General features: G+C 48.5%; 2 protein-coding genes across 2 annotated transcripts in view; both read right to left on the bottom strand.

Moving 5' to 3' along the window:
- LOC147745345 (uncharacterized) overlaps positions 1-25,815 on the bottom strand; it is a 175,963-nt gene that overhangs the window by 113,470 nt on the left and 36,678 nt on the right. The gene's annotated exons all lie outside the window — the stretch shown is intronic.
- The window catches only part of LOC147745344 (uncharacterized), a 44,087-nt gene continuing 40,020 nt past the window's right edge, over positions 21,749-25,815 (bottom strand). The window contains exon 2 of the mRNA XM_086952261.1: positions 21,749-25,412. Within this exon, the coding sequence (XP_086808387.1) occupies positions 23,168-24,226 (1,059 nt within the window). The 5' untranslated portion in view covers positions 24,227-25,412 and the 3' untranslated portion in view covers positions 21,749-23,167. The remainder of the gene's footprint in view (positions 25,413-25,815) is intronic.

Genomic DNA, 25,815 nt, shown 5'->3' with positions numbered 1-25,815 from the left:
GTCACATATTCCATCCCTAGCTCCCGATGCGATGCAAAGATCGGGGAGCTTTGGGGGAGGGCTAGAACGTATTTAATAAAAGCGTTCTCCGTTACCTGGAGTTGGTCAATGTTTTCGTAGCCCCAAATGCCTGCTCCGTAAGTGGCCACGCTATGGCATTTTGCGTAGTATATTGTTAGCAGTTCCGATGGAGCTGGTTTGCCAAGTTTTCTGGAGAAGGCACTTAGTGCTGATACTGCTCGGCGGAAATTGAGATTTCTAGTTTCGATTGCCTTGCGCCAGGTCATTTTGTCATCCACAAGTATACCCAAATAAGGGTATACCAATGTTTTTTCCAGTCGGTTTTTATTGATATACATGGATTTTGAGGCTCCGTGTTTTGGTCCGATGGTCATTGTGAATGTTTTTTTAATGTTGACTTTCAGACCCAGGGAATCCATAAATGCCACGTATTTGTTCAGCTGCCGCTGGAGTTGATTAGCTGTCCGGGCCAGGATGACCGAGTCGTCGGCATACAGGAGGATGGGTATTGGGCGGCGTGCTATCTGCGGAAGGTCCTGGCTCCCTTCCAGCAATGCTTGTTCAATCCCGTTAGTGTATAGGTTGAACAGGAAGGGAGCCAGTACGCACCCTTGCCTTACTCCTCGTGTTATTTTAAAGGGGCGTGATAGTTCGCCTGCGATGCCATAACAAACTCGGCCTTCCGCGTTGGTGTAGAGTTCCCTGAGGAAGGCTAGTATGGGTGGATCCACTCCGAGGTTTATCATGGTCTCCCACAGCTTGGCATGCTGAACGCAGTCGAAAGCCGCGCTCAGGTCTACGTAGACCAGATAGATTTTGCCTCCTTTCGCGCTGGTGTATTTTCCGGCCAGGAGGGTCAGGTTTAGAGCCTGTTCCACCGTCCCGAGCCCCTTCTGGAAGCCGTATTGCAGGTCTGTGATGATGCTGTTCTCCTGGGCCCAAGATTGTAATCGGTCCAGGAGTAGTCGGCCTGCAATCTTGCCCGTGGACTCCAGAAGGGAGATCGGCCGGTAGCACGCGGGATCATTACAGTCCCCTTTCTTGAATATTGGCAGGAGGGTGGAAGTAGACCATGATGGAAGAAGTCCAAGTTCGGTGACTGCTGTCATTACCCGGGTAATTATTAGTGACCAGTAGTCGCTGTTGTATAAGAACAAGTCCATAGGTACCCCGTCTGGGCCGGGAGCCTTGCCAGTTTTTGACGCAGTAATGGCCTTTCTAACCTCATTAACAGTAAAGCGTAGATTAATGGGATGGAAATTATTCTCTACTTGTGGTTGATCTTCTGTTTGAGAGAGGTCGGTTTGCGAACCAAAAATTTTTGTAAAGTGATGGACCCAGTCATTCTCAGTTATTGCCACATCTAGATGGTGTGGGTCTGTGGTGTTATCTAGAAGGGGTGATCTGATGGTCTGCCAGAATGTGGTGCTGTCTTTTTTTAGTGCGCTCTCGTGAAGTTGACACCATAGGTCTTGCTTTATCTGGCGCCTTCGAGTTTTCCGGGCAGTGTTGTACTTTTTCCTCAGGAGTGAAATTTTTTGGGCGTCTCTGGGTTTCTGTCGGAGGGCTTCTTTGAGGGACGTGAGGGCCTTTCTGCAGTCAGAGTCAAACCATCTCTTTGTTGGAGGTTTTGCTTTGTTTGCAGTGTATTTAAATAGCTCGTCCCTTATTGCTCCTTGGATATTATGGAAGGAGTTGACAATTAGTTCTGGAGAGGCCTCTGCGGACAGACAGTCCCTTATCCATGGTTGCGTTTTTGCAAGTATCCTTTGTGAAGTAACTTCGGGGTCTATCTTTGACCATTTAATGGCATACCCATTCTTCTTCTTTAATACTAGTGATTGTTGATCGAGAAGGCTGGCTTTTGTTGTGGGGGGACCCGTGTTTTCCATGAGGAGATCCACGCTCAGGGGGTAGTGGTCGCTAATCGGACTGGACCCTACTTTGTAATTTTTTAATAATCCTTTACAGGTATTTGAGGCTAGGATAAAGTCAATGGTTGACATACAGCCGCGCCCATGAAAAGTAGGTAGAAATTTCTGGACCGGGTCAACTAATTCGTTGGCAAAGTCTAGGTCCAAGGTGAAGAGAATTTCGTTGAGCTTGTTTCCACTCGGAGTGTGTGCAAAGTGTGGGATGGGATCTCCGGATTCGGTCTGTAGACCGCAGATTCCACTTTCATGATTTGGGCATGTTGTTTGATTGAAATCGCCTCCCCAGATGTAGTTTATTGTCGTATTTAAGTTCACGTTTTGTAATGAAGATATGTGTGCTACCATTTCGTCTAGGTAAGTGCAGCATTCCAGGGAGCCTGTGTTATTGTAATAATTTATGATTATGAATAAATTTCTTGACGCTGCCGTCTGATGAGTGAGTTGAATGATTTGATAAGTGGGTGTTTCCTTTGTTAGTTTTGCTGTTAGTGGTAAGGTGTTGGAGAGATAGATCAAGAGCCCGCCTTTTGGTCTTCCCATTGTACTTGGCGTTGCTTTTGTGAAAAATGTCTTGTAGCCCGCTAGATGAAGAGGGGATGTACGCCAGGTCTCTTGTAGGCACAAGATTTGGTGGCTCCTTGCTGTGTTCAGCCATAGAGGGCATGATATTTTTTCCGTTAGGCCTGCAACATTCCAGTAGGCTATACCTATGCTCATGACCTCTTTATTTTCCGTGATAGCAGATACTGTCATCGCGTTGGTGTGGATTTCAATAGTTGTATCGGGCTCGATGTTTAATCTTTGGCTGGTATCCGCTTCTACTAGGTGGGAACGGTTCAAGAGATTGTTTGAATGAGTCAGTGATGACTCTGGTGTGTAGGGCGACTCTGGTGATGATGTAGGATATTTGTCGGAAGCTGAATGGTGTACGGAATCTGCATTGTGGTGGTTAGGTTTGTCCATAAATGGTCAATCGATCATTTCAAGGCACTCAAATCGGTTTTGGGTCGGGAAGCCCTGCCATCCTTCATATGCTTGGTAAGGTCTGTCCTGCCAATAGGGTATTTGGCGTTCAGCATATCTGCCTCTTGGTCCTCCCCTATCTGAGTAGTCGCATGGGTACTCCCTCTGATTCCATGGTGTTTGACACCAAGGGTCCTGATTTCGTAGATCTTTAAAATGATCTTTAGGATAGTGGTGCCATTCCCATGGTGGAAAGTTGCGATGTTGTTTCGCTGGGGGGTAAAAGAAGGAGAGGTGGCGGGCATCTATTCCCCCTTTTTTGTCGAGTTGGGGGCCAAGCACAAATGTGGTCTACGGTTGCGGGATCTCTACATGTTACGATGATGCAATCACCGCGTATTGTTTTCTTTGTTTTGCCTATCCAGGCTACCCTACGGGCTGTAGTGATCCCTCCCGAGAGATGGGATTCAAGGGGTCTGTTTATGCTAAGCCACTGCATGGCCTTGTTTTTAAGTGACCATGCAGTTTCTGGGATGTCATCTGTTAACTCGGGTACTCCTGTTAAAACTATTGTATAGGGAGTAGCTTCCGGGGGCATGTGAGCGGGGCGTCTAGCTATGGGAGGTTTTTTCGGCGTGGTTTTGGATGTGGGTGTGTTCTTGGATGTGTTCTTGGGTGTTTTTTGAGAAAGCGATGGGTTCGATGACTGAGAGTCTGGCTTTTCAGTGGTGGTTCTACTAGAATCTGGTTTGGCTGATGGACCTGGAGTGCCTGTCATGGCCTTGCCTGCGGTTACTGTTTGCTGTACTTTGGAATGAGGTGGTTTCTCCTGCTGGGGAAGGGGTGTATTTACAATAGATTTGGGTATGGTGGCCGGTTGTTTTAAAGTCTTTTGTACTGAAGATGTTGTGTTGGAATGATTAACTGCTTTCTGTGCGTGTGATTGGTTTTGCTTTTTTGGTGGGTGCGAGGTGTTACGTTGACCCCTTACATCAATCCGGGTATTCGTATCTAAGAGGGTAGCTGAGATTATTGTTAGTTGAGCTTCGAGATTTCTAATACTTAATTGGATAGGCTTTAAATACTGATATAGTAAGTCCTTAGTTGTGGTGAGAACTTGTGAGGTGATTCTGCAGGTCTTGCATTGCTCCGGCATATTATCATTAAGAATTGCCTTGTGGGGAAGAGTTGAGTCAGAGATATGTAATATGCTGTTAGAGGTTAAGGAGTTTGGATGAATCGTTTTAGGTTCCTGGCAGGGAGAACTGTGTGTTCCTTCATTGGTTGGTGATCGGGTTTTCGGTATTGCCCCTTCTCTCTCGCCTTGCTGGGATGAGTTATCTATGGATTGGATGTCTCCTTCGATTTGGCGACCAGCTAGGTCGGGAGTTGCTTCCAGGTCATCCATTGTTATTGAGGGATCCGACTCAGAGTGCGTGACCGACAGGTCAACTACTGATGGGACGGTGTTAAGGTCTGAGGCAGAAAGAGTCACAGGAAGAGAGCTGTTTTGAGTGTTTAAATTGATTGGGGAGGCGGCATTTGCTATAGCGCCTAGTGATGAGCGCTTCGCATTTGCGCTTATGAGATCCATTGAAACTCTCTTCTCCATTAAAGCTATGCTTTGGTTTATCGTGTCATTTACCCGCGATATAAATAAGTCAATAGGGCCTGTTACCTGTGCTACCTCCTGGGCGTGTTTAGATTTGGGTTTGGAGGCACTTCGTGTTTTGGGCGGCATGATTGTTTGTTGCTGGGTCGTTGTTGAAAGGGAATAGGCCCGGTCCGGTCTCTATCGGGCACTAACGGGCAACAACGGGCCCGCCCTTGGCCCGGGCTTCGCCCCGGGCTCCGACCCGCGCGCGTCCCGCGATGCGCGTTGGTATTGCGGTTAAATGGTTGTTGGGTGAGAGGGGGCGTGGCACTGGGAGGGGGCGCGGCTCGCACGGGAAGAGGCAACAGCTGATGTAGCTGCTAGCTGAGCCTCGCAGTCCCGGAGCCGCGCCTCGCGCCTCCTCTGCGGCCACGCAGGTGTTGTTCCTCCTCTCCTCCTCTCCTTCAGGGCTGGAATCAGGTTAGGCAGCAAGCTACTCCTGTAGCGTCGTGAAAGCGAAGCAACTGGCAGAGAACCTCACTGCGAGCGGCGCCCGCGTAGCGGGAGCCGCGAGAGGTTGTAGGCGATTTGGTGGGGGCGGGCACTGGGAGGGGGCGCGGCTCGCACGGGAAGAGGCAACAGCTGATGTAGCTGCTAGCTGAGCCTCGCAGTCCCGGAGCCGCGCCTCGCGCCTCCTCTGCGGCCACGCAGGTGTTGTTCCTCCTCTCCTCCTCTCCTTCAGGGCTGGAATCAGGTTAGGCAGCAAGCTACTCCTGTAGCGTCGTGAAAGCGAAGCAACTGGCAGAGAACCTCACTGCGAGCGGCGCCCGCGTAGCGGGAGCCGCGAGAGGTTGTAGGCGATTTGGTGGGGGCGGGCACTGGGAGGGGACGCGGCTCGCACGGGAAGAGGCAACAGCTGATGTAGCTGCTAGCTGAGCCTCGCAGTCCCGGAGCCGCGCCTCGCGCCTCCTCTGCGGCCACGCAGGTGTTGTTCCTCCTCTCCTCCTCTCCTTCAGGGCTGGAATCATGTTAGGCAGCAAGCTACTCCTGTAGCGTCGTGAAAGCGAAGCAACTGGCAGAGAACCTCACTGCGAGCGGCGACTGATGGAAAAGTAGTACATTGTTGCCACGATTCTGAGGGATCAGGGTTGTCATGTTCTGATGTTGCCAGAATCTATTCTCTCCTTGGTAAGAGGAGATTATAGTTGTGCTGTGAGCTAGCTGATACAGACAGGCTAACATACCCAGTGCCACCAGTCCCACAGTTTATGTTATCCAAATGTGCAGATCCTGTATAGGTTATATAGGAACTACATGACAACAGGATTCTGATTTGGTGGGCATGACTAAGTGGAAGCACATGGGACAGAAAGACACTACTAACAGGTGGGCAGAGAACGAAGGGATGCATATTGCCCTAGACTTTCTTAGAACTGTGATTCCTATGTGTCAGTTTGCACAGTGCAGACTAGTCATGCCAAATGATCAAGGGTGCATTTATTCAGCAGTGTGTGGAGAGATAGACAGGAAGGGGACCGCCCCAGACCTTTTTACTGAGAAAGGGAAAGGAGAGTTTCACTCCGATGTCAAGAATTCAGAGGCCATTATGTTGGTAGAATTCTCAGGTAATTTCCCAGAGCCAGCAGAGAACAATGCAGACAAGAATGATAAAATTGTGCCATCAGACCCAAAACAGAAAAAGAACGTGCGCTTTAAAAAAAAATGTTTTGCAAGAAAAGTGATGCTTGTTTCTTTTTTAGATCATACTGAGACGCATTGGTGTACCTGATGTCCCTGTCCTGCGTTTGGGTGCCTTTGCCTGAGTGGGCCCATGAGGGTGTGGGCCTCCCAACCCTGGAGTGATCGACGTACAGGGCAAACCAACATTGTTGCTGAAATCATTTGGCTGAATCACCAAAATGGACTTATCCAGCCAGTGATAATACACTGATGTTGTGGACATGAAGTAAAATGTTATTAAAATTACAATTTCAAGGAAAGAGAGTGTTGACTTTTCACACATTATTTGTTCCGGAAATGCTGTTCAGTTTGAAGAAAAAAAATAGATTGTGAAATAAAAATTACAGAAAATGCTCTTCAGTTTAAAGATGATGATTTTGTAGTTCCTTTTTGAAGCAACATATATAAGTTAGGCTGCTTCAATAGTAGAAGTTCCAAAATTATAACATTAGGAACATCAATAGGTTCTATTTCTGCATTCATTTTGTCTATTCACCATACATTTATGTATTAAATCTTTTATTGAGCAAAAATAAGCATAATGCACCTCTCAACATCGTCCGGGCCGGATCCAACATAAGACGCCCATTGCGTCCCCATCGGGGTCTATTTCTATTAACACAGCAAGCCGCCTACAACCCATCCGGGCCGGCCGCGTCAAAAGAGGTGCTATGGAGGTGCAAGCTGAGCAACAATAATGCAAGAGTAAACAGGAATCCCCAACTCAGGACTTTAAACAACCCCTAAGTACCCGTCCCTCCCTCTCCCTCCCCTCTCCTTGTCCATTATTGAAGTATAGGCAATAGGTCATTGCTGACTCTCTACAAGTCAGGCGGCTCTGCACGTGTTGGGGCTTTGCGCTTGTGTGTGCGTGTCTCGGGCTCCGGGATTGGGGTTTCTGCGAGGCGTAACAGACGCAGATAGCGGGGGCAGCTCACCTCTCTAAATTCCCCGGTTAGTAGGGTAAGGAAGGGCCGCCAAAGCTCCGCAAAGTCCACCCCCCTCCCAGCTGAGGCCAGTGACAGTTTCTCCATCCCCAGTATTGCCCAGAGGCGGTGCAACCAACCCATCTGTTGCGGGGCATGGACGGCCCTCCAATGGGCCACAATGTTCTGGACTGCCGCCCCCAGGGCCAGTGCTATCAGTTTCCCCCTCCAGGATTTCAGGGGGTGCATGAGGGTGTTTGGAAGGCCCAGTATGATGTAGGCTGGGAATCGGGGTAGCTGCGTGTCCAGGTGGGAATCTATGAGGTCCAGGATAGGAGTCCAGTATGAGCGGAGCGCGTCGCAGCCCCACAGCAAGTGTTCCAGAGTCCCTAGTTCCCCGCATCCCCTCCAACATCTATCACTAACCCGAGCGTTCCATTGGTGTAACCTCTCAGGTGTATGATACCAGTACGTGGCAACTTTGGTTAGCGTCTCAGTGAGCCCCGTGTGATGTGCCGAATGTCTGGCCCTGTGATACACTCCCTCCCATTCTTTCCTTATGAGTTGCCGCCCCAAGTCCCTCTCCCACCTAGCCCGCCCTGCGTTGTATGTGTGAATGTTAGTGAGGAGTAGTTGTTGGTAGAGGTCTGAGATCAGTTTTTTATCCGAAGTGCGTGTCAGCAACCACTTCTCATAAGGCGTGAGGTGTCGTTGGGCTCCCGGTTGGATGGAGGGGTGAAGCACCCAGTGTCGCACCTGCAGGTATTGTAGGCGGTCTGTCTCGGCAATGCCGTAATCTGCTTTAACTTTGTGGAACAGGAGGACACCATTGAGGTCAAACATGTGACCAGCATCTCTACATGGAGTCGCTCTCCATGCTGCATACGCTCTAGTGTCCAGGCCAGGTGTAAAGTCCGGGTTGTTGAAGATCGGGGTCATTGGCGAGGGAAAGGAAGTCAATCCCTTTGTCACGGCCACCCTGTCCTATACTTCTAGGACCGTGCTCGTGATTTTAGAAGCGTAGAGGTTGGGGGGTCTATGCCGGCGCGGCAGGAATGGTATACCTTGCAGCGTGCGACCGGCTACCGCCTGATCCTGGAAGAGCCAGTGTTTGCCCGACTCTAATTGATGCCACTCTACCAGTGTGCGCAGCTGTGCCGCCTGAAAATAGAGCGTGAGGTCGGGTATACCAACCCCCCCGTGAGCAGGAGGCAGAGTGGCAATAGTATGTTTAAACCGCGGTCGACGGCCGTTCCAGATGAACCGTGACAGCTCAGATTGGGCCTGTTGAAGCCACCCGTTCGGCGGCCTGAAGGGGAGCGTCTGGAACAGATATAGAATCTGGGGCAGCAGCGTCATTTTGACTGCGGCGATCCGACCCAGCCAGGATAGCGTGAGAGGCTTCCAACGCCGTAGTTGCTCTCGGAGCTTCTACGTGAGTGCCTCGTAGTTGGCCCGTGCTGTACTCTGTACCGTCGGGGTCAGGAGAACACCCAGATAAGAGACAGAGGCGTCCGACCACTGCATCTTGAACTCCGCTTTGATCTCCTCCAGTGTGTCAGGCCGCAGTGAGATGTTCAGGGCCTCCGATTTCGCCTCGTTAATTTTAAAGCCCGACGCCAGTGCGAAGGCATGGAGTTCCGCAAAGAGTGCGCGAAGGGACTGCATCGGGTTGGTGAGGGACAGTAGGATGTCGTCTGCGTAGAGACTAATTTTTTGCGTATCCGCTCCGAACGGAATGCCAGAGATGAGTTTGTGGTGCCGCACTCTCTGCGCCATCGGCTCCATGTAGAGTGCGAATAGGAGCGGAGAGAGCGGGCAGCCCTGTCGGGTGCCCCTGCCGATGTCGAATATCGGGGAGGTGTGGCCATTCACTCACACTGCCGCATTAGGTCGGCGGTAGCAGTTGAAGATGCGGTGGCAGAGAGTGTCCCCAAACCCGAAGTGTCGCAGTACTTGGTCAAGATAGGGCCAGTGCACCCTATCAAATGCTTTCTCAGCATCAATGGTGAGAAGCATACAGCCCGGCCTAGTACGTGACCCGATCTCAATGAGGTGGAGCACTCGCCGGGTATTGTCACCGGTCTGCCTTTGGGGGATGAAGCCTGACTGGTCAGGGTCTATCAGTTGCTGCATATACGGCACCAGGCGACCTGCGAGGATGTCGGTGTAAAGCTTCAGATCTATGTTCAGCAGAGAAATAGGCCTGTAGGAGCCACACTTGGTCGGGTCGCGGCCGGGTTTGGGAATCACAGAGATGGACGCCTCGAGCAGGTCTGGGTGTATGGCACTGGGCCGATCGAAGGTATTAAACAGGTCGCGCAGGATAGGGGCAACCTGAGGGCAAAAAGCCTTATAGAAGGCCGCTGTGTAGCCATCTGGTCCCAGTGATTTCCCCACCTTGAGGCGGGATATCGCCGAAATGACCTCCTCCAGGCCTATAGGCCGATCCAGGAAGTCCGCTTGTGCCTAATTTAGGGTGGGGAGTGCTGCGCCTCGCAAAAAGTCTATTCCGGCGTTCGGGTCCAGGCAGTCCGCATCATAGAGGGCGGCGTAGAAGTTACCGAAGGCCGCCGCTATGTCTGCGTCCTCCGTGATCTGGGTGCCACGAGCGGATTGGAGGGAGCGTACCTGCTGCCTCTGAGTCTGCGCCCGCAGTCTACTCGCCAAGAGCTTCCCACATCAGTCGCCCCCGGTGTAGTATGCGTGCTTGAGGCGCATGGCGGCGTATTCCGCCACGTCCTGGTCTAGGGCAGCCAGCATTTTCCTTTCGGCGCACAACTGGCGCCACGCCCGCGCGGCCCCAGTGCGCTGGTGCATCTGCTCCAGTTCAGCCACCCGTTGAGTGAGTTCGGCCCGCTTCAGCGCCCTTTCTTTATTGTTAGCGGCGGCGATGGAGATGATTTCACCGCGGAGGACCGCCTTGAGGGCTGCCCACTGCGTGGCCTTAGCTGTGTCCTCGTTTGTGTTATGGGTCAAGAATTGAGTGATCGAGGTTTTAAGCCTGTCTTGGGTGTCTGGTAGCTGCAGAAGTCTGTCCCGCAACCTCCAGTGTCGTTGGGGTGCCGGCGTGGGCGCCATTTGAAAGGTCGCCACGACTGGTGAGTGGTCCGATAGCGAGGCCGGGAGTATCTCCACGTCCGTGACTTGTGCCACCAGCTGGGAGGAACACAAAAAATAGTCCAACCTCGCGTATGTCTTGCGTGCCGCCGAGTAGTATGTGTAGGCAGTTGTTTGTGGATGAGCGTGCCTCCATAGGTCGATGAGGCCTAGATCTGCAAGGCGTGTGTGCCCTGAGGCCGAAAGTGCCCCCACCTGTCCGAGTCTCTGACCCGAGCGGTCTGCTGTGTTGTGGAACACAAGGTTAAGATCTCCACCAAGTAGTCAGTGTGGGTGTGTGGTAGAAGTGGGCGAATCTAGGGCTGTGTGTAAGAACTTTTCCTGTCCTTCGTTCGGGGCATAGACCGAGCCCACTAGCAGTGTGTGGCCCGCAACTTGGAAACTGTGGAGGAGGAGCCGCCCTTTGATCTCAGCCTCTTTCTGTATGACTCTCCCCTCGAAGGATTTGGCTACTAAGATTGCTACCCCGGTCACCTTTTTCTGGGAGGAGGAGAAGAACTGCCAGGGGAAGGAGCGCAATTTAAGCCTGTGTTGGTCTTTAGTGACAAGGTGTGTTTCTTGGAGGAGGCATATGTCTGCTTTCGACCGTTCCAAGAAGGACAGTATCGCCTTGCGCTTAATTGGGCTGTTAAGGCCTCGCACATTAAGTGAGAGTATAGTCAAGTGACGTGTCATGGCGGGAGCAATAGGAAGGATGCTGGGACCTGCCCACAGGCAATGGGCGTGAGCCATAGGACAATGTCTTGCACAGCGCGGGTGTATCCGCTGACCCCATCAGCTAGGTTAGAACCCTCTGGACAAGGAGAGCCCTCCCACCCCACCCCCCCCTTCCCAACTCCCCCCCGACCCCAACTGGTGCAACTCCCCCTCCCGGTCCCCCCCCACCCCTTCATCCAAACCATGAAAAAAGTTCGATCAAACATAGTCCCAGGTCCAGGTGGACCTGGGACTATGTGGTCGCTGGACCCGTGGTAAGGTAGTCTCTTGGTATGCAGGCAATGGCAACGGTGTTGGTGGACAGAGTACGTCCCCGTCTGCCGCCGTGGGCAGACCGTTAAGGATACAGCAGAGAAAGCGTGTGGAATCCGAAGCCTCTGCCCCCGCCACCGGTGCAGGCAGTCCCGGCCTCATCGAAACCGCCTAGGTCCGTGCTACCCAAGTTGGGGGTCAGCCGCTGTCCGGCTTCACCAAGCCCTGCACGACGGTCTCCACCGCTGCCCGTTGACCCTCCTCTATCTCCTTAGTTGCGGGGCGCCGCAGTCGGTGGCGGCGTCGTTGCTGCTTCCATCGCCCGGTCGTGTCCTCACCGGAAGTGCCCCCACCTGTAGGGCCCTCGTCCACCGCCGGCTCCTCGATGCCCAGGAGGCCACAGGCCTCCCTGAGGGAACGCAATTGGTGGAGGTTGTTGCCGAGTTTGAACACCAGTCTGAAGGGGTGCCCCCAGCTGTAGGAGATGTTGCGCTTACGTAGTTCCGCCGTGACCGGCAAAAAGGTGCGACGTTTCTCCAGTGTAAGGGCCGCGAGGTCCTGGTACAAAGTTGGGGAATGTGTGCCAAAGGTGATTGGCGCCATCTGACGCGCCATGTTGAGGATCTCTTCTTTGGTCCTAAAGTCTTGCACACACACCAGAATGTCTGCTGGGTAGGCCGCGTTAGCTCTAGGCGGGCCCGTCCGGTGCGCCCTGTCCAGACCCAGGGAAGAATCCGCTGGCCGGCCCAGGATGTAGTTGAATAGTTCCCGGGTGAATCGAAAGAGGTCCTCCGTGTCTGAGGACAACTTCACTCCCCGTATTCTAATGTTGTGCCGCCTGGAGCGGTTTTCCAAGTCCTCAGCATGGATTTGGAGGTCTACCTGTTGATCGTGTATGCGTACCAGTTCTTGCCGCAGTGCCTCGAGTTCCGCGTCCCGCGTGTCGCATTTTGTTTCTAAATCCGCAACTCTCTCCCCAATGGCATCGGTGTCGCGGCGCACCTCCTTTATTTCCTCCTGGAGCTCCTTCTTCAGGGCGTGTATGTCCTCGCGCAACCCAGTAGAGGGACTCTAGGAAGGAGCGCGTGACGGTGCCTTCTGGGTCCGCCTTTCCCAAGGGCGGAGAGTCTGAGGTTTTCTTCTCGGAGCCCACCCGGTGGCTGGTCGTCGCGACGTCTGTTCGCTTCCCCATAGTGCCAGGGGTGAAGAGCTCTGTGATGGTGCGATCCTTCCGGGTCCTCCCGTTGGACATGACCCTGCGGGGCCCTCCCCGGTGTGCTGGTCGGCCGCCGCCAATATCGGCGGCCGGCTGGCCCGCAACCCTCAAGCGCGCCAAAGCCCTACAGTGTTAGGCACGTGGGCGGCTCGGGGATCGTCAAGCCGTCCGGAGGCGGTAGGAGCCGGACCGGGACCAGGCTTCAGATGGAGGCTAGCGCCGAGGCGTCTGGGCTGACACGGGGTAGGGAGCCACCGAGTGAGCAGGAGAGGTGCTGGGAGCAGGGACCGTGGTCAGTCTTCAGCCACGTGGTTGTGTTCTCCGGGCAGGTCGGGCCTCTGCTGCTGACCGCCCGATGCTTGGTGTGGGCGCATGTCTGGTGTAGTGCCAGCCCCCAGGGGTAGTGTGGTGTCAGCAGGCGATGGAGAGGGGGAGCGCAGGCCCTCCGAAGGCGCCAATTCAGGCGCGGTGTCAGGCTACTCAAAATGGCGGGCTGTCGTGGTGCTCAGTCCCCGCCGGGCGGAGGGGAGAAGTGGGCGCTCTGCAGGAGGGGGGGTTCAATGCCACTGTCACACCCCCCCGAATATCCCACTCCTCCGGGGGTCCGTTCCGCTGGGTACCGGGGGCCGATCGTCTTCCCCCGCACCTCACCTCCGGTCGCTGGGAGGCTGCCCAGGCGCCGCTGTCGTCGTCCCCGTCCGGGCGGGTGTTGCTCCGAAGTCCTGATGGGGCAGCAAGTCCGCAGAAGCCTCCGCTAGGGGTTGCGGGAGGCCTCGCGCGGTGCTGCGCGGGCCGGACCTGCTGCCGCTACCGCCGTCCCCTCAGGGTATCTCCAAGGCGGCCGTCGGGCTCCGCCCACCACGGCCTCGCTCTCGCTGCTCCGCACGGGCCAGGCCTCAATGGCCGCGACAGCTACGGCCAGTCCCGGCAGAAGTTAGGCGCCCTCAGTCGCCGGCACCCACCGCAGTCGATTCTGCTTCACCAACGCCGGTGTTAGGTGCCCCCTGAGGCCCCTCGGGCCGGGATCGGTGCTCTATTAATGCTAAAGTCGGCGACTAGCGGCGGGAGCTCGGCGAAGCACGTCCGCTCACACCGCCATCTTGGCCTTCACCATACATTTATTCCTACAGCCAAGTTATAATCAGATATGCATGAGCTATTGTAAATGAAGTAGTGCGTTACATTTATTCTTCATTTCAAACTCACCTGCAGAGATTAATCCAAAGATAATTTAAGGATAATTTCAGTACATTTATTCACATTGAACATGGAACAACAATTCTCATGTCACTGAGAATCCAACAAAAGTTCATATTCATCAAATCCACAAAATTTAAAAAACGGTGCCCCACTGGAAAGGGAAGGGTAAGTGCAGCAAATGTGTGAAAGTGGAGGTAAGTAGGAGAGGGAGAGCAGTGATCAATATATACATCCAAATCATGTAGAGTGCTAATCCAGCCTGAAGTACATGGCTGAACTATTTACATAACCAACATATGATTGCGTGGGAGTGGTATACTTTTATGGAGAAGCAAGGCTGACTGGGAGGCTCCAACAACCCAGACTAAAGTCTGGGCATTCCTTGGCTTGACTGGATACTAGAGGATGTTTGTGAAGAGGTATGGATCCATTGTGACACCCCTAGCAGAACTCACCTCCAAGAAAATGCCCAAAAAGTTCAACTGGATAGTTAGCTATCTAAAGGCTTTAGACACATTGAAAGAGGCAATGTGCTCAGCACCAATTCTCAAACCTCCAGACTACACTAAGCAGTTCATTGTGCTGACTGATGCCTCTGAGCCAAGGATAAGGGCGGACCTATCCCAGACCAATGATGATGGCCAAGACCAGACTGTTGCATTTATAAACAGGAGGTTACTCCTCAGGGGGCAGCTTTACAGTGCCATCGTGAGTGAGTTTTTTGCTGTGGTTTGGTCCTTGAAAATGTTGAGACCATACGTGTTTGTTACTCACTTCACAGTTCTAACTGACCACGGACCTCTCAAATGGCTAATGCAAAGGAAAGGTATAAATCCCAAACATTTGAGATGGTCCATCTCCCTACAGGGAATGGACTTTACAGTAGAACATAGACCTGGGACTGCCCCATGCCAATGCAGATTTCCAGGTTTTTCCACTTAGGCAATGAAGACTAATGTTATATTCTGAGTATTGCACTTATGTGTAATCAGCCTAGGTCTTCCTAGCTGCTCAGCCAGAGTGAGAGATGGTATTAGAATGTTGGTGTGACTGTGATGCGTGGAATGCCTGGGTGCCTGAGTGGATGTGTGGATGACATTTGGAGATGGGCTGAGCAGCTAGGCAGGCTGCTCCCGGTGGGGCTGGTGAATGGCTGGTACATGACTTGTACCCATCTTGAGCTGGCTGGACTAAGATTGTTAATATTCTGACATGGAGACAATAAAGAAGATTTGAAACTACCAACTTGGCTACCAGAGTCTCTATGCAGGATACAACAACTATCTAGGGAAAGCATAGTTGCATCCTCTTTCGTTTAGGGGGAGGGGGCTGTGTAGGAAAGTGCCCCTTTTTGCATAGTTGCCCTCCCCCACTTTTTGCCTGATGTTGATGCTCTCTGACTAAGTGTGCCCTGGGTTCCTGCCAACTGTACTGATGCAAACCCAAATTGGCAACTCTCTGACCACATGTAAGTCCCTTGTATCAGGTACCATAGGTACCAAGGGCCCTGTGACCAGAGAATTGCTCTAAGGGCTGCAGCACCTCTTGTGCCACCCTTAGAGGTCCCCTAACACACACACACTGCCATGGCAGACTGCGTGTATTGGTGCAGAGAAAAGTGAAGAGACAACACGGCACACATCGCTGTGTGCCATGCCTTCAGCCACTGTCTCTGGTGTAGGTAAGCCACCCCTTAAGCAGGATGCACTATACCACTGGTGAGGTTACAGGTGCATTAGCCCTGTACCCCCTACAGTGTCTAAGTCCATTCTTAGACATTGTAAGTGCAGTAACAGCCGTAAATAGTATATGGTCTGGGAGTTTGTCATTACAAACTCCACAGCACCATAATGGCTTTACTCACATCTGGGAAGTTTCATATCAAATTTCTTAGCATAGTAAACCCACACTGATGCCAGCGTGGGATTTAAGGCAAAATACACTAAGAGGGCATCTTAGAGATGCCCCCTGAAAAACGACCTAACACTAGTGTCTTGGCTGACTGGCTGCTCACTAGCAGCCATCCCCAGACATGTTTCTGGGCCCCTGGGTCGAGAGCCTCTTGCTCTCAAGGTCCTGAAACAAAGCACATGTGGGGCAGAGGTGCCAAGCCCTTTCCCCCAGGATAGGCATGGTTCATGAAGGGGAAGCTTCGAAGGCTTGCCGCGTTTGTAAGCTGAGCCAGCTTGTTGCTGATCCCAGCAACGGGCCCCCACCAGTTTCCCCACTTTGGGTGGAGAATCGACTGGAAAACAAAGATAGGCGGAGAGGTGTGCCTACCTTTGCCAACCCCACCCCTCTGGTGGTGTAGACGAGGAGAAGGACAACTTTCAGAACCCGCATTTTTGAAGATGGGGGACCCGGCCAACCAAAGTGAGGCTTATGCCCCCCTTCCACTGGAGTGTAGCATAATAGGGGGTGTGCCCACCCCAAGGTAGGGACTCAGTGGTCCTGATCTGTAGCAACCTGAAACGCCCCTAAATCTAGTATTTAGGGGAAACCCCGAACCTTGCCTCCTCAGACAAGAAGAAGGACCAAAGAGCCATGCTGAAGGAATAAGAGAAGGCCACCAACTGACTTGGACCCAACCCTTCCAGCCTGTCCCGACCACGACCTGCTCCAGCAGAATCCCAGTGTGTCCTGAAGCCAGCATGTCCCAGAACCCAGAGTACCTGCCCTGCCTTACTTATCAAGACTTTGTCTCCTGTGAGCACCGGATTTGCTCACCAACAGACTCTGGTTCCGGCGAAATCTGCGAGTCTGCATCAGTCTGCACCTAATGCCCACGGTCTGAGTTTGAGTGGCCCAACACCACAAGGAGGTCTCCCCATTGATCCTGACTTGGGATCTGGTGATTCCTGACCTACCTCAAGTCTCCAGATGAAGCCTGCAATCCCTACTTTGAGGACCCCCCCCACTGTGACTGGAGCCGGTAAGTAAACCCGATGCCAAAAGACAACCCTGCACCCGATGCCCCACGGCCTTGGGTGGCCTAACTGGCGAAGTCCTGGCATCCCAACTTACTTCTCCAACCAGGTGGTCACCTCCAAAAGATCTTCGTGTCCGAGCTTCCAGTGTTTGTTCTGATCAGAGCTTCCACATTAAAACTAAGAGGGCTCACGATATTCGGCCGCTCCTGCGCCACTAGGGGTGTACCTTGTGTGCTATCTTGGATCCCCCCTTTGCCCTGAGCTAAACCCCAGGAGCTTTGCTCCAACATCCAGTGGTGTGCCCCTGAGCAGCCACCAACCGGACACCCCCTATCCCCACTAGATAACATTGGGCCTCAGCACTCTGCACCCGGCTATCCTAGTGCCGCTGAGGGTGATTTTTAAGAGTATCCTTGACCCTGGAGGAACCCTTGTTCTGACCCCAGACACCTAATCCCACAAATAAGTACTTACCTTTAAACCGATAACTTCATTTTCTCCCATAGGATTGCATTGAGTGCTTTTCTGTGAAAAGAGTTCATCTGAGTATGGAGTTGGAAATTGTATGTGAACCTAAGAAACTGTGTGTTTACAAAAACGGACTTACTTACCTTTTATCGAGGAAATGTCCCAGTGGGATATCCAGGCATATTACACTGAGTAGAAAAAGTAATCTGAAAAGTAATCTAAAAAGTCATGACAAAATAATTTCAAAGTAACTGAAAAGTAATTTTAACTGTTCCTGAACAATTGACCTACCTGTAATCAAACCAACTGCATTCAACAGCATTCCACTGCAATATTCTTGCAAAGTACTATTTCACTTACCTGTACCAGGTCCTGCTTAGTTTTAGAAAATAAAATACAACTAAATAATATTTTTTATACAAAACAAATTGGTCAGAGTTCAGTCTCTGAGTGTGGGAAATCATTTCTTGCCCGAGTGTGTAAAATAAATGCTTAACACTACCCTCTGATAAAGCCTTACTTTTCCCCCGCACTACCACAAATTGAGAGTAAGGTATTAGTTATTTTAACCTCTATAAGCCTTGAGGGATCCACTGGACTCTGTGTGCACTACACCTTACTTTGATTACAGTATATACAGAGGCAGCTTCCTACACCTGGCTGCTCTTTAGTTCACAGTCAGCATCTGGCCATCTGTCGTGGAACTTGTTAAAGTGGTATCCGTGTCTAAACACCCTTTAGCCTTAATTGTTAGACTCTCAAGTGCCACATTTAAAGTAAACGTGAGCTAAAGAGGCTGCAAATACTCTGGGGCTTCTTACATAGGTGATGTATTTTGCACCTAGCTCATTTAGTTTTTTTAGATCTAGTGTCTTAAAAACCCTGTTTGGGTCTGAAAATGTAAAATAAGCATCAGTGTTAAACACCCTTCATAACCCCAGGAGTTCACCTTTGATTGAGAGAGAAACTTTTCCCAGCGCGCAGATCCAGATGGCATGGAGCCACTTTTCACCTTAACTGAAGAAGACGTGGTCAGCGAGACTCCTCCAGGACTCAAGCTGCACTGAATGGCACTGGAGCAATGTTTGTCCCCGAACAAACACAATGCCTTTGCCAAGCTTTTCCAGGCAGGCAACAAACCTTGTTGTCCCAGGGCTGTGCACCACCTCAGAAACTCAAGAAATAGGTATATTATTTATTAATTCTACTAGAATCAGCATAGTGTCTAGAGATAGCACAGTGAGGATATTTGGGCTATAATTTTTGATAATGATGTTACAAGTAAGTTTTCACTGTTCCTGAAATGCTTAGCTTCTTCATATTTTAATCTTCTGTGATGTTATCAAATAATATGGTGAGCACTAGATTCGGGAATTTAAAAAATATATATTTTAAATAAAATAAGTTAAAATGCATATTTTGCTTCTTAAAATCCTTGAAAGTGTAACTCATTAATATAAAGTCGTTTGGATTCCCACGGTGTCTATCAACCCATTAGGGGTCTTTTAGTAACCCAGAGAGCACAAATCCAAAACTTACAGGAATGCTCAGTGGGTTGTGCAGGGCTGCATTTACCCGGACTTCCTTACTCAGTGATGGTGCGCTTAACTAAGTCCTTCAATCAGTGGGTTAGGAATCTAAATCCTGTAAACCCGGCCCATAATACCCACAATTTGCAACAAGCCCTTTACTCCTGTATGTGTTGAGGATCATATGACATATACCTTATGACCCTCCCCCTACGTCCATAAGGTGGCAATATCCTTGTTTCACACTTTTCTCCTGTAGGGGGAAATGATCAGACAAGACACAATTTGTACCCCCCTCGCAGTGGCAATATCTCCATTTTGCCACTGAATGGGATGAGGATCAGACTCCACAGAGTTTGTGAGCTCTGCCCACAGTTCCATTTCTCTTCTTCTGCCCTTACTTCCTATTCGGTGTGAGAATAAGACTACACACATATTTTTTCCCCTTTAGTGACTATACTATTTATTGCTTCCTGTACTCCTGTACGGGGTGAGGCTCATACTAGATACAACTTGTACTCCCACTTAAGGTGGCCATACAGATGTTGTGTCATTTACTCCTATATGAGGTGAGGGTAAGATTAGAAATGTTGTGTGCTCCTCTTAAAATGGCAAAACAATTGTTGTGCCATTTACTCCCATACACGATGAGGCTCAGATTAGACACACCATGTGCTCCCCAATACTGGATGGGCTTCACAATGGAACTATCAAGCCAGAATTCACCCTGGCTTGCAGTGACAAACAGATGGAGACAGGATCCAGGAGTGATGCAGAGAAGTGGCCTTCAGCCTTGCCCTGTTATCATACCCGGGCAAAACTTTGATAGAAAATAGCTAAACACAGAGAAGGTATGCTGAGTGTTCCATCTTAAGAAACTCGATTAACAGGCATTCTAGTTACTGCTTCTGCTTTGTTTTAGCATAGAGCTTGAAAATAGATTCACGGTGGTAGGATGGTAGAACTTGCTAACCATATTTTCCCTGACCATATCATGCCCTACTACATTTATTTCTGCATTCTATGTGGTTACCGTTCACTTTTTATGCACTACACTTGGGTTTTAGAAGAAAACAATTTAAAGCACAATTCCCTGCTTTTTAGTGCAGTTTTGAATAAGATATTCAGTTACGAAAGAGGAATTTTGAACTCTGCCAGCATCACACGACCATGCTTTCCCACCCAAACTGAAGGGCATATAATCTTTCTAGCCGATGAGTTTTAGGTTAGAAAACCCCCTCTGCTGTGTACTTAATTGATGCTTCAAATCACTTCTGTATTCCATGACCTCAACAAGGAGCTCATTCTTCAGCCTTGTTCTTCCATATGTTCACAGAACTCCTTAGTGACTTGCAATATCCTTATAATGTATACACGGTTTCTCAGGCACACAGAGATTAAGTTGAGGTTGTGGTTTCAAAAGCCCATTTATTTCCTTTGTAGTTTCAAGCACCCTTTGCCAACACATGTTTCATCTCAGGCTGATCAAGTTTCAGCAGACTTCATCAGGGCTTAACATTTAATATCCTACATTTATTCCTCTGTGGAGTGGGTGGAAAATATTGCACAGCTACAATAGATAATCTTGTGTCATACCACTTCCATATACAGGGCTCAGTTCTAGTCCAATACACTCTACTCGGCCAGCACACTGGACGGCTGTGGACATGAAGGAAGAGAACGGTGCTCTGTAACGAGAGACATAAAACATCTCTCACTGTGTCAATAAGTGAGCCCTCTATATGGAAGTGGGACGACACAAGATTATTTACAGAATCCTTGACCTCTCCTTGAGGAGGACTGAATGGCGCTTCCTTCTTTGGAGCACCACATAACACTGAATTGAATAAGACTTTGAATTTGGTTAGGCTTACATGGTAGAGTTCGCCAATATCCTAGCCATTGCGTCCTTTTTGTTCTATCCTTATAATGTATGGCAGAGGGTACATTATCCTTTAACCCTTTCGATGCTCATGACGATCTTAGCTCGTCATGATGCACGGTTGAGCTGTGCTGATGACGAGCTGAGCTCGTCATGATCAATGGACCTGACGATAAGTCAGCATAGGAGGGGAAAACACCAAGCAGCCAAGGTGTTAAATAGCATTTATGTCGCACAAAATCAGCCTGGTTGGTAATAGGGTGATTTACATAACGAGGCGATAGGAGCCTGGTTGTTCCAGGTTACAGAGTGCAACAAGAGTTGTTACATAGAAAGGAGAAACAGGATTGGCTGTTCCCATTTATAAAGGGCAACGCACCCCAGCTTGGTTACAAAAAGAGGGTGAACATGAGGCTGGTGTTCATTGTAAGAGACAGCATACATGGTTCTTAACCCCAGGAAAAAGTGATAAGAGCCTGGTGCTCGATTACAAGTGCAGGAGATTTGAGCCTAGTGGTGCATGGTTAGCCAGCACAGTGTTGTTGGCTGGTCACAGATGCCACCCAAGTTTACATAGCGAAGAGGGATATGGACCTGGTGCACATTCCACATGTAGGCGATGTGAACCTGGTTACTGACGTCTCATATTAATGTAGGGAGGAGCCACTGTAGTCTGGTGCTCATTTACATATGTAGATATGAGTCTGGTGGTGCTTGATTACTGATGGCACATATGTGTTTACATAGGCAGGAGTTATATTAGTCTGGTGCTCATTTACATGTGCAGGATAACTGAGCCTGGTGGTGTCTGGTTGCAGATGGCACACAAGATTGTTTACATAGCCAGAAAACATGAAACTAGTGATGCTGGGTGCAGATGGCACACAAGCTCATTTACATAGCGAGGAGTTACATTAGCCTGGTGCATGTTTATTTATACACATTAGAGCCGGGTTACAAATGGCACACCAGCTCATTTACATGAAAGACTTGTGGATCCTGGCTAGAAACGGCACTCTAGCGTGTTTACACAGGGAGGAGGGTCGAAAACTAGCGCTGCTTTACATATGTGTGAGATGTCACCATGGTGGTACCTGGTTACAGTCAAAAACACACTCCCACCGGGTTCTTAAATACAGTTTAAGGTGCGTTCAAAACATTCACTCTGATTCCATTCAATATAACGTGCATTCCCGCTAACATTAAGGTATAACACCACACCTGTATTATTGTGTAAAAGAGAGAAAATTCTCTTTACCTTTTATTCATATATCAAATCTCATTCTAAAATCCATAAACAAATTGTGTATCGGTATACACTCATAAAATAAAAAAGAACAGATTAAAACTCCATATTTATAAAAACCCTTCCTGCAAGGGAGGCAGGCTTTATTTTACAATGAATTACAGAACACAAAGACATAGATTGGGGGAACACAATAAACAACACCATATATTTTTGCTGTCACCAATCTTCTTGGGTCATTGTTTGTTTAACAAAGTGTCACCAAATTATTAAGGTCTACAATGTTCTTTCAATGTCTTTCAGATTTAGTATCAAATTCTGCATCAATGCGTTTCAGTGGATACCCCAATTTTAGGCCACCTTCTTCAGGATAATTGCATTTTCTCCCACAATTTATGATAACAACAAATACACCTAAATAGAGAACATATAAACAATATAAGTCTAATTCACTTATACAGGCGTGTTTACTTTATTAATGTTTCTAAAAACAACACCAATACAAAGAAAGCTTAAAAAAACTCCCTTTTATATCACATTTCTTCCTATCTAAGAGGGTAGGAGCCTAGGGCTGCTTTACATATGTGTGAGATGTCACCTTGGTGGTACCTGGCTACAAACCATGCACAGTAACTTTTAAACAGTGAGATGAGCTAGGTGACTAAGGAAAGCCAGCGTCTGGCAATCTGCAGCATGATGAATATTCAGTCCAACCGCCATGAAGCTTTATGCTTAACAGAATGTTATAGACCAGCGTGTGGACAAAACAAATGCTGGCAAATCGAAAACAAAGGGATTGTGACATGGTCTAGGAACACTAACAACATATCCTGTGTCAAACCTCACATGTTTAACTGATGGAGGGTAAGGAACGATATAAAGCTCCACGACTACTCCAGTTGCCAGTGACTCTCCTACTCACATCCCGGACTTGGAAAGTAGTAGTTTTTCACCATTATTGATAGCCTTGTGGAATTGGGTAGGCTTGGCAAGCAAATTACTTCAAATAGGCCACAAATAATTACTAAGTAATTAGACTAATTAAAGCATGCTCATCTCTCAGTGTGTGGTTTTCTCAGGAGACAGTTAGAAAGACCATCAATGGATTGAAGTCTTTGTGGCTGCTTCATGTGAAGGTTTTGCGTTGCTGTCACCTCCTCCCCGGGGTTGACAGTGAGCACCTTTTATTCTCCCACATTGTCTCTCTCATGTAAAGACATTACATTTACAACTGAAGTTTTTGTCACATTGAGAACTTTGAAATATTTATTTTATGGTTGAGGGTTCCTTCATGTTGAATCAAACTGAATCTATGACTGATGTTTTTCTAGCATTTAGTACAATGATAAGGTTTTTACCCAGTGTGGATTCTCTCGTGTTGAATTAGAATGGCTTTCAGACAGAAGCTTTTCTAACTTTCAGAGCACTCTTAAGGTTTTTGCTCAGTAGGAATTCTCTCATGTCTAGTGAAAGTTATTTTACAAGTAAAGCTTTTCTGGAATACCGAGCACTGATAGGGTTTGAGCCCAGTATGGATTCTCTCATGTTTAATTAAACTGGATCTCTGACGGAACTGTTTTTTGCATTCACAGCACTGATATGGTTTATGTCCAGTATGGATTCTTTCATGCTTAATTAAACAGGATCCGTGACGGAATCTTTTCTGGCATTCAGTGCATTGATATGGTTTTTCCCCAGTGTGAATTCTCTCATGATAAGTGAGATTTGTTTTTTCACTGAAGCTTTTCTGGCATTCAGAACACCGATATGGTTTGAGCCCAGTATGGATTTTCTCATGTCGGGTTAAATTGGATTTGGAACAGAAACTTTTTTGGCATTCAGAGCACTGATACGGTTTATGCCCAGTGTGGGTTCTTTCATGCAGTGTAAGGTTGGATCTCTGATTGAAGCGTTTCCAGCATTCAGAGCACTGATAAGGTTTTTGCCCAGTGTGAGTTCTCTCATGTCGAATAAGATGGCCTTTCTGACTAAAGCCTTTCTGGCATTCAGAACACTGATAAGGTTTTTGACGAGTGTGGATTCTATTGTGTCGAGTGAGACTGTCCAAACACCTAAAGCTTTTTTGGCACTCGGAGCACAGATATGGTTTTTCACCAGTGTGAATTCTCACATGTTGAAGGAGAGAAGATGGGTTACTGAAACCTTTCTGGCATTCAGAGCAGTGATAAGGGTATTGTCCAGTGTGGATTTTCTTATGTCGTTTAAGACTGCCCCAGCGACTGAAGCGTTTTTGGCACTCGAAGCACTGATATGGATTTTCTCCAGTGTGGATTCTCACATGTTGAATGAGTGAGTATTTGTGATTGAAACCTTTCTGGCACTCAGGGCACACATATGGTTTTTGTCCAGTGTGAGTTCTCTCGTGTTTAGTGAGGTGAGACTTATAACTAAATCCGTTCTCACATTCATTGCTCCTATTCGAGATGTATGCATCTCCGTGTTGTGTTCGTTCCTGGATACATGCCATCTTAAGACTGAATCTGATTCCAGAGTCTGTACTTGTTTATTTTACACTTAGCTTTAACTTCTAAAATAAATTGAAGATGCTCTTCTTAATATTTGTATTTAACTAATTATAGCTTTTAACTGGAGATCAATTTCCTACTAGTAAAGGCAGCCTATCTAACTTGTCTTATAAACTTTGACTGTGGAGCCCCCTGTAATTATTAAGATGTCTCATGGATTCATTTTCTCAAAGTTATGCCCTGGTGATTTTGTGACTCCAGTTAATCACATTTGGTATAGGATTTTCAAAAACACTGATACAGTCTTTGGGGTTTAGTGTTTGCATGTTAAGTATATTTGTTCATACAAGTAATGACAGGTGAATAGGCATTACAGGGTGGTTTATGAATTATCAATAGCAAAGCACTGGCCCATTTGAAGTTTTCTGCGCCAGTATATGCTTTATCGCTCAACGTCTAAGGCAGTTACATGATCACTTTAGAGGTCCATGACACTTTGAAACCACTCCTATCAACCCAACAGACACAGTTGGAGGGGAAAATCTTTCTATATTGGAAATGATAACCCAGTGTCTTTGCTGTGATCACATCTGAGAAAGAGCATTTACAGATACTTTCTTTTAAACAATGTTTTCTTTCCTGGGAATCACAGGAGATAGGGACAAAATATTGCTCTTTTAAACGGAGGTCATTAGTGTTCCTGACAGTTCTGTCATATCACGCATACAGATACTGATCTGTTGGAGAGCAGTTTGGGTCGCCAAGGCATTTCTCATAAACCATTAGACAGAATTTACAACACTGATTATTCTCAAGTGCACTGCATGGGTGGCAATTGTTGCCAATGTTTTTTGTTCTACCAATCTTGAAATGTTTCCATAAAGTAAAAATATTCTTACAATTAGTAGGTGCAGACTTTCAATTTGCACTTGTGTCTCATTTACATTTCAGAGGCTACTCAATGTCAGTAACGGACTCTTGGAAAATGTTTATGGTCATTTTCCTTTAGAGATTTCACAACTTCCACATTCAGCAGTTTCTTCCACTCCAGGTTCCTCATCATTCCTGGCACATAGAATGTGTTTCTCCCCTAGAGCTCAAGAATGTTTAAAACTTCCCTTGAAATAATCCTTTTTGTTGTGTTTCACTAAATTAAAACCTTCTTTATTCTGTTCATGTTTCAGTTACCTGTATAAATAGAGTTAGAGAAGAAATGTTTGAGTTAACATACAGCACATCTACAGGCTCAGATAGCAGACCCTAACAGCACAGCCACTTCTTCATACCTCCATCTTTTCATTTAAAGGCACATGAAACATGCACATTAAAACAATCTGGTTGACAAACAGCATGTTAAAGCCCTTGTACATAACTTAGTCCATCCTCAATAAATCAACCAACCACCCTGAGAGTTACCAAACCATGCTCTCTGAGCAACAGCGATTCAAGTTCAAGCTGATGCAGTTTCCGAAAGAAGGCTGAGAAAGGGCAGCAATAAGGAATCAATGGAAATTAACCTCAGTTCTTAAGGTGAATCAGGAGTGGAATGGAAGCAACCACCCCAAAGGGCACTGAAGACAGGTTGAGGCAG

Source organism: Lissotriton vulgaris, chromosome 1_1 (assembly GCF_964263255.1).
Source record: "Lissotriton vulgaris chromosome 1_1, aLisVul1.2, whole genome shotgun sequence".
Lineage (NCBI taxonomy): Eukaryota > Metazoa > Chordata > Amphibia > Caudata > Salamandridae > Lissotriton > Lissotriton vulgaris.
Note: the sequence above shows the minus strand (reverse complement) of the source record. Positions and strands in the feature narration are given on the sequence as shown.